This window comes from Callorhinchus milii, unplaced genomic scaffold (assembly GCF_018977255.1).
Source record: "Callorhinchus milii isolate IMCB2004 unplaced genomic scaffold, IMCB_Cmil_1.0 Scaffold14, whole genome shotgun sequence".
NCBI classification, from domain to species: Eukaryota; Metazoa; Chordata; class Chondrichthyes; order Chimaeriformes; family Callorhinchidae; genus Callorhinchus; species Callorhinchus milii.
In genome coordinates this window covers 15,407,711-15,416,715 of record NW_024704755.1, presented here as the reverse complement: position 1 = coordinate 15,416,715, position 9,005 = coordinate 15,407,711, and the positions used below count along the sequence as shown (strand labels likewise).

Genomic DNA, 9,005 nt, shown 5'->3' with positions numbered 1-9,005 from the left:
CAGATTAGATAGTTTTCTTCTAGGAAATAACATGAGGGGATATAGTACACAGGCAGTTTGGGACATATGAGCATGCAACCACCAGGAAGGTGGAAGAGATGTTGCTTGGTATGTTTTTGTCCAGCATTTCTTAGGTTCTTGTGTACCTATGATAAGGAAGAATTAATGCAAGAATGCAGAAAACAAAACCAGAAAATAATATGGATATATGTAACCCTTCTCTTTGCTGCCAATCTGAGGAGTATTTCTAAGGCACAATGAGAGATTGAAAGGCACAATTCTGGCTTTGTAAATCAGCTTTTAAGACAGATAATTATTTATTATACACTAATTGTAAATGTGAACTTGTGGATGAAAATGGAGAATTATTGCAAGAATACAGAAAACAAAAAACAGACAATAATATGAATATATTTACCTTCCTCTTGACTGCCGATCTGAGGAGTGATTTCAGTTACAATTGAAAGGCACAATTCTCATTGCAAATCGTATGTCAATCATCTCTGACCATGGAGACAGGAAGTCATATGATACTGCGAATTATTTCATATTAGACAATCAGCAAATGTTTGTTACACCCAATAACATGTTGATGGTCAGTCTCAGCAACTGATCACGATGGTGGCGAGTGGTGTTTTCACCTGTCTTTCTCTGATGGGCATTATTTTCGCAGGTAATTGTTTTACGACAGCGGATCTTAAATACAAAATGATATTGATGAAGAGTTTCAAAATGTTTCAGTGAATGCATAAATCTCTTCCTCGCTTTCTCTTTCTTCCGCCTTTTTTCCCTTTTTCCTTATACTTATTTTGTCACATTGCTTCAACTCTATAATCACTAGTTATAGATTTGATTTATTTTTTCACAGTTGCTGGGGATGCATCGATGAAAGTGATCCAATATCCTGTAGACAAGACAGCAAATCAAGGTGAAAGCGTTACCTTCGGCTGCAAGTTTGCCGATATTCAGTCCACTTCAGATTTAACCTTTTACTGGTGGAAGCGAGGAGAACAGGAATATTTACATACAAGTCCTGACAACAGGAAAATATTCAATTTCAAAACGTTCCAGCTCCTAAACGTGAGTTTCCATGACTCAGGAGTCTATCTCTGTGCAGTGAGCCGTCAGGGGAAAATAGCAGCAAATGGAAATGGATCACGTTTAATTGTACATGGTAAGTGTGAATACAGTTGATAATGTAAATAATGTTGAAAGGCGAACATTGCGGCATTTTGAAATCGTTATGGGCAAAATTGTTTGTTTAATCGTTTAATCCCATGTGATCCTACAGCACACAGCGAAATATTTTATTTAAACTTGAAATATTTTTATCAATGCAATATTCATCTAAAGTATTGCCCATTTGTTATCGTACTGATGGAAGATGTCGGGTTTATACCAACAACAACAACAACAACAAGATTCAATTTATAGAGCGCCTTTCACGTCGGGAGGATATCCCAAGGCGCTGGACAGTTGGGTCAGGACCCGAGCAGGGGGGAAATGGTCAGGGTGAGGGGAGGGAAGGGAGGGAGCGAGGAGGGGGAAATGGTCAGGGTGAGGGCAGGGAGGAGGGAGCGAGGAGGGGGTAGAGAGTCGAGAAGGGAGCTGAACGCACGGTCAAAGAGAAAGGTTTTGAGACCGGCCTTGAAGGAGGAAAGGGAGGAAGCGGCGAAGGCACTGGGGGATGGAGTTCCAGAGCCTCGGGGCTGAGAGGCTGAAGGCCCGGCCACCGATGGTAGGGCGGTTAGGGCGGGGGATGTGGAACAGACCGGAGCCCGAGGAACGGAGGGTACGGGCAGGTAGGTAGGGGGATAGTAGGTCAGAGAGGTAGGAGGGAGCAAGGCCGTGAATGGCCTTGTAGGTGAGGATGAGGATCTTGAATTCTTGAACACAGCAAAGTGGGAATTTAAATTGCTTAATAATTGTTTTAAGTAACATTTTCTTTTTTAAAACTATTTTAAAATAAAACTATTTTAGCATTCGTTGACAGCTCAATCAAATTATTCTCAGATCTATCAAACATAAATCACGTTTATCCATCTTATCGTCATAGTTAAATCCTTTCGTCCAGCTGTTAATTCGTGAATAGAGGCTGGACCTCCTGCAGGCCATCTTTTAATGTTTGCTACCAGAAACATTTTTCAAAATAAAAGATCTGAACAGGATCAGTTTCTTGCCGTTTCAATCCAGATTCCTTGTTATGCCAACAACAACGTACATCTATACAGCGCCCGTCACATTGGTTAACGTCTCGGAAAACCTTCCTTGTTAAAATGTTGCTAGGAATCAATTCATGTACATTTCAACTGGGAATAACATTTTATATTCCAACTGATCACCAGTAATATGATTCTGCTCCATTGTCTCTCCTACAGTTCCCCCTACTCCACTGAAGATATTCCCCAGAGATTCTAAAATAGATTCAAAAACATTTAGGACCTTTGTGTGTAAAACGGCTGCATTTTACCCGGAAGATATAACGCTGACCTGGAGTAAAGATGACAATGAAGTTAAAACTGGGATAAATTCTACTAAAGAAAGGAATTCAAAGGGACTTTATGAATTTTCGAGCTATTTGGAAGAGACACAGCCTGTACAGAGTGGGGTTGTTTATACCTGTCTGGTATCTCACATCAGCCTCCGGATTCCAGCAGTTGCCAGATATTCAGTTTCTAAATCCAACACAGGTAATTTCACAATAAAAATAATCCTTGCATTTGATATAGCGCTGTATCACGTCTTTGAGAAGTCTGAAGTGCTTCACAAATAAACTGGAAAGTGAATTGAATGTATGTTTTGTGGATGACTCTCGGGAGCAATTGTTGCACAGCAGTGTTCCACAAACAGTCGTTGATTGAGTGACCTAAGTATTTTTTTTAAATTATTGTATTTTAAGGTATTATTATTATCCCCAGGAAAGCGATCTGCCAATTGACTAACAACTGGATTCCTACTTACTGCTAGATGAATACAGACGTGTGGTGTAGAGAAACTTGCCCAATGTTTTGCCCGACCCGGTAATCGAAGCCAGGGTCTCTAGCTTGTGCGGTGATTGCTCTAACCACTAAGCCACAGGACTCCACTAATTGGCCAATATCCTACTGTTAATTGTTATTAACTGAATTGTTTTTGGAAAATATTTAATTTGGTTTGCACTGAAGATTATGATCATATAGTTTTGTAGCCGAATACTCCATATAAATATATACAAAATAACAATCAGCTTAATGTGTATCGTCTTTGAATTGAAAAGATTCATACCATCTGCCTGAGAAGAAGGATTTAAAAACTCATCACATTTCAAACTCCTGGTCTCTGCTCAATAATGTCGTTCACCTCTAATTGTTTTGGTGTCTGGAATGGAATGTGCTTCATGTCCATGGAGAGGTTCACCTTTCTAGCTTAATCGGAATAGTATTTGTCAAAGATTTGGCGAGACCCCTCACCCCAGTGAGGGATCCTGCAATTTTAAGTCTTGTTGACGAGCTCGGCTATCTAGTTTCTCATTAAAAGTGCCTTGGATTCCTACGGATCTACTAAGACCCTGTTTAAAAATAAAATATCAAATAATAAAACCTGCTAACATATCTCTATTCGGATGCACCGCGCATTTACTGAAACTGTAATTCATTGCTGTGTTCAATAACACATTCAGTTTATGCTGTCCTTGTAGAGAGTGACGCTCAGCTTCCTTATGCGCTGATCGCTGGATGTGCAGGGGGAGGCCTGGCATTTCTGCTGCTTTTGATCATCATTGGAAAGCAATGGCAATTAAGCAAAAAGAAAGGTAAGATATATTCCTGTTTAATTCAGGTTAAATGTAAATGTTTAATTTAACACAAAATTTAACATAACATAACATGTTGGAGCAGGAGTAGGCCATTCGACCCTTCGAGCCTGTCCCGCCATTCAATCATGTCTGATTTTCTAATCTAACTCCAGCTAATAACCTGACACTGCCTGATCCCTATATTCCTTAAGCCCTTTTGCAATAAGAAATCTATCTATCTCAGTCTTGCATATGTTCAAGGACTGAGCATCAACAGCCCTTTGGGGTCGTGCATTCCATACATTCACCGCCCTTTGAGTGAAGAAGTTCTTCCTCAACTCAGTGCGAAACGGCTGCCTCTGATTTTAAGGATGTGATCCCTGGTTTTAGTTTCTCCAACCAGTGGAAACAGTCTCCCACTATCTACTCTATCATGCCCTTTGATGATCTTATAGGTTTGTATAAGATCCCCTCTAATTCTTCTATATTCAAGAGAATATAGGCCCAAATTGGTCAGCCTATCCTCGTAACTCATCCCCTTCATCTCTGGTACTAACCTAGTAAATCTACACTGCACCCCCTCCAAGGCAAGTACTACTTCCTTAAATAAGGAGACCAAAACTGCACATAGTATTCCAAGTGTCGTCTCACCAGGGCCCTATACAGTTGAAGCAAGACTTCCCTACTCTTATATTCTAATCCTTTCATAATGAATGCTAACATACCGTTCACCTTCCTAATTGCTTGCTGCACCTGCAGACTAACTTTCTGTTATTGGTGTACAAGGACACCCAAGTCCCTCTGGAGGCTAACACATTCCAATCTCTCCCCTTCTAAAAAATAACCTGCTCTACCGGTTTTGCTACCTACGTGGATGACTTCGCACTTCCCTTCAATATACTTCATTTGCCACCTACCTGCCCAATCAGCTAAGCTATCTATGTCACGCTGCATTTTTTTAATGTCGTCCTCCGTGTTAACACATCCTCCTACTTTTGTGTCTTCTGCGAATTTAGATATATTAACTTCGATGTCCTCATCTAGATCGTTGATGTAGATCATAAATAACTGAGGCCCAAGGACTGAACCTTGTGACACTCCACTAGTCACATCCCGCCAATCTGAAAAAGGACCACTTTATCCCAACTCTTTGTTTCCTACCCGTTAACCATTCCCCAATCCACGTTAATATGCTCTCCCCAAATCTATGGGCGCTTATCTTTTGGACTAACCTTTTAAGCGGCACCTAATTGAAAAAATAATATTCAATTTATACCTTAGAGAATTCCAGATAACAACAAGAACAAGATTCCATTTATAGAGCGCCTTTCACATCGGGAGGATGTACCAAGGCGCTGTACAGTTGGGTCAGGACCCGAGCAAGGGGGAAATGGTCAGCGTGAGGGGAGGGAAGGGAGGGAGCGAGGAGGGGTTAGAGAGTCGAGAGGGGAGCTGAAGGCACGGTCAAGGCTGTCCTCAAGGCTGTCCTCAAGGCTGTCCTCGGTCCCCTAGATAACAAGGAGAGAAAGACGAAAGACATCCTGTAAAGTGACGCCAATCATTAATATATTGCGATTGATTGACAAATGCCCTAACAGAATCTCTCCCTGCTTACATTTAGCTGCATATTTAATCAGAAATCTCCATGCAACGAATGTCTGAAATCTGTTGTGATACAATTACAGAAATGTACAGTGCAGAAGGTCATTCAGCCTATGGTGTCTGTATTCCCTCTTTAAAGAGACCACATCCCATTAACCCATCTTTTCCACATTGTGCTACAATTGATTAATTTTATAAAATACAGCGAGAAAATGTTTTATTATATAAAATGCACATTCTGCCTGGGCCACTGAACTCGCAGCACCAATCTTCCCCGGGATCAGTCTGGTAAATTTCCTAAGTGAGGTAAACAATCCTGGATACAGTATTCTAGTTCTGACACTGACAATTTATATAAGTTTAATATTACCTCTTTGGTTTTATATCTCATACCCGAAACTATCTATTCTCTTGGTTAATTTGATGAAGATTTTGAAGGTGGCTTGGGAAAGAGGGATTTGGAGGGACTCTATGATGGAGTTACAGAGAACAAGTTCAGAGAATGGAACTATGTTTACAGCAATAAGAGTGAGAGGGCAAAATAGTTTGTCAATTAATGGTTGTGTGATTTATTTGATTCTACTCCTGGGCTTAAATTAGAGTTAGATGCAAGACAACTTTATACTTTTTAAAAAAAAACGATTCTGGCAGCTTTTGGGTTTTGTCGTTTTTCATTCAGTCTAACCAAAATATATTCAAAATTACTGTTGTGGAAATTGAGTGAATTCTTCTTCTGTTAATTTCCTTCTAAGGTCCACGCAGAAACCAGAAGGGATCGAGTCATTGCGAAGAGCAGGTACATTTATTAAATTCAACTCAGCAGATGTTTCATCTGAAAACAGGGTTGTTGTGATGGAAAGATACCGTTCTTCAGAAATAAATTAGAACATTTTAAATGTATTCCCTCAGAGCATCTCTGCAGCCTCAATGTATCATTCAAATATGAGGTGCCCGGTGACATACATTTGGTGACAGACTATTCAATAAAATTGTCTGCTTTTAAAATATATGAAAGCTATGTCTTAAATATTTTAAACTTATGGACATTCAGATAAGTACTTACACAGCAATCTTCAGAACAGTGAGGACAACATTCCAGCAGCGCCCTGGAATGTCCTTCCGAAGTGAAAGGTGCTCTACAAATGCAATGTGTTGCTGTTGTTGTGATCACACTCTGTTTTATAGACGATGCACAGAGGAGAGAATGAGCCGGTGGCTTATGTCACCTTGAATTTGACCAGTTCCAAGAAAACTCCAAGACCTAAACAACAGGAGAGCACTGTGTACGCCCAGGTATATCTTTCAAACACAAAATCGAAACATAAACCTTTTGTATTCAACTGGATTTCCTTGCTTTGGTAAATAGAGTGGAACTCACTTCAGTGTTCACTATGAGACTGTTTGTAACATTTCTGTGGTTAATCTTTCTTTCTCCTCTAATGTTCACTCTCTGACACTGTCCTGGGCTGTGATATGCTCACGACAATTTGTCACTGTATAGACATTTATTTTTCTTGTGAAAAAGACCAGCTATTGTGCATCAATCTATAAGGCACTGGGTCATCAATTATATACAGAAATATATACCCACATTTCTGTAGGTCAATGAACAACTCATAAACTGATTGATTTTCACTTTTCTTTACTAACCTTTTCGTGGTAGAAGTTGTAACTGCTGGATTCTGTTTGACTCAGTTCTTTAAAGGAGAAGTGACTTAACCAAATGAGCTATGGGGCAAGTGGTGCTGCGTATTCGAGGAGATTTCTGAAGAATAAAATGAATTAATATAATCAAATTCTCAAAAATTGCCTTTACAGACCAAGCAAGGGGCAGCGGAGCACAAACTGACATATGCCGCTCTGGATTTACATCCTTCCAATAAAACAGGGAATCTTAAAAGTAGAGTTAAGAATACAGAGTATGCAGAGCTCCATGTGAGAAACCACGGAGGAGCAGCAGCAGCTATCTGCAGGGAACCAAGATCCAAGTAATGAAACAGGCTCAGAAACTGATATTGGTGTATATTAGGTGTTGTTTTCCACCAAAGTGAACATTGTGCATATTATTCCTGTGTTGCCAGAAAATAGCTCTTTAACTGCTGCAAAACTAAAACCAGAGTTCAAACGAATGGAACTGTTGTGTAACATGTTCAATCAACCTCTCAATAAAAAACAAGTTGCATCAATCAATCCTTTCTGGTCACTCTGTCTCTTCAGTATTAATGAAACAACACTTGGTAAAAGCTGTCAACAAAATTGACGCAATTCGTCCAACCCAGTGAAAAAGTTGAGGCGTGGGCGTTGAACGGTTGAGCTGTTCACCTAAATGCTAAAAATATACCTCACATGAAACAAATAAGTATTAAAACCCCAATCGTTCTGCTGTATTTCTAAATGTCACAGAATAATTCCATTACAAAAGTCTCGCTCTCTCAGATTATATATAGAGCAACGGGTTACAAACTGTTTCCATCCATTAGGCTGTGGCTATTGTAGTAAAGTGGCTGTAACAACTGTGCACAATATTTCTTTGTTTGTGTAACAACAGATATGCATTCTTACAACATGATGTATATCGTTGTGGGCATCATGTCCTGGCTCACTACAAGTGAAGCCTGAACTGTAGAGTGGGTTTAATTCAAATTTGTTTTTATTAATTATCCATGAATTTAATGTAGTGACTTATTCCGTCGCCACAATGTCTCTAAGCGCTTTACAGGATATAGTGTAACGTGATGTGGCTTTGTATGTTTTGGGGAGATACTGTGTGTTTTTTCCTAATTTAACACAAACCTTTTTTTAAAATACATGTTTAAAGTGTTGCTCCAGTAAAATGGCAACGCACCGACTCGTACAGCCTCCGCTCAATCTACATGGATGTGTGCCAATAGGGTCAGGGGGATGGGGGCTCTATCCTCTCACACATTTCATGCTTATTTGTGCTGCTCATTATGGGTTTCCAAGGAATTCCTGATATTTGCTATCTATTTAGTGTAGACTAAACCCGGTGCTTTTTGGATGTCTAATTTCAACCAGCCACAGCCCTTGGAGCGAGTAAGCAAACAGCGTGGCCTTGTAGCTGAGCAACGTCCAGTGTGACTTGCTTAGCAAAAGAACTTTGGAATCACTTTCAACAACTTGGATTCACATGGATTTATACAGCGCCCTCCACGCCGGACGGCATCACAGAGCGCTTCAGAGTAACGGATCCCAGGACTGAGCCGGGGAAGGGGGAGGAAGCTCACCAAAGGCACGGTCGAAAAGAAAGGTACTTCAAGGAGTAGACCTGTCACTGGGAGTGGGGTATCTTCCCACTCAGATACTGTTAACTCTGTAGGCCAAAAACCTAATGAAAAGAGTAGTCCTCGCTGGACAAGCAGTAAAGCTGGTTAGATGGTGCTTTCAATAGCAAGCTTTGAGACTTTAGCTTGTTAAACTCCAATAGTACAACCAGTGCACCCTTGGGCTTCCCTACCTCTTCACTCACAATTGGTTTCATTGAAGAAGACCCTTTGGCCTGTCTGATCACATCCTTTCAGAACGCACTACAAGTTCCCCCCACCACCATGGTAAAACCTGGGATCTATTGTGATATTGCCTTTGTAACTCTAAACTTATAGATCTGCGTATA

General features: G+C 40.3%; 1 protein-coding gene across 2 annotated transcripts; it reads left to right on the top strand.

Annotated features, from left to right (window-relative positions):
- The first annotated feature begins 597 nt into the window (after positions 1-597).
- LOC103185950 (natural cytotoxicity triggering receptor 3-like) lies at positions 598-7,543 on the top strand. 2 transcript variants are annotated; one of them, XM_042340471.1, is made up of 7 exons: positions 598-673; positions 869-1,174; positions 2,379-2,690; positions 3,677-3,790; positions 6,127-6,170; positions 6,560-6,667; positions 7,193-7,543. In XM_042340471.1, exons 1-7 carry the CDS (start codon positions 619-621, stop codon positions 7,364-7,366), a joined length of 1,113 nt encoding a protein of 370 aa, XP_042196405.1. In that variant the 5' UTR covers positions 598-618; the 3' UTR covers positions 7,367-7,543. The 2 variants fall into 2 exon arrangements, with proteins under 2 accessions (XP_042196405.1, XP_042196406.1); XM_042340472.1 differs by lacking the exon at positions 2,379-2,690.
- The last annotated feature ends 1,462 nt before the right edge of the window (positions 7,544-9,005 follow it).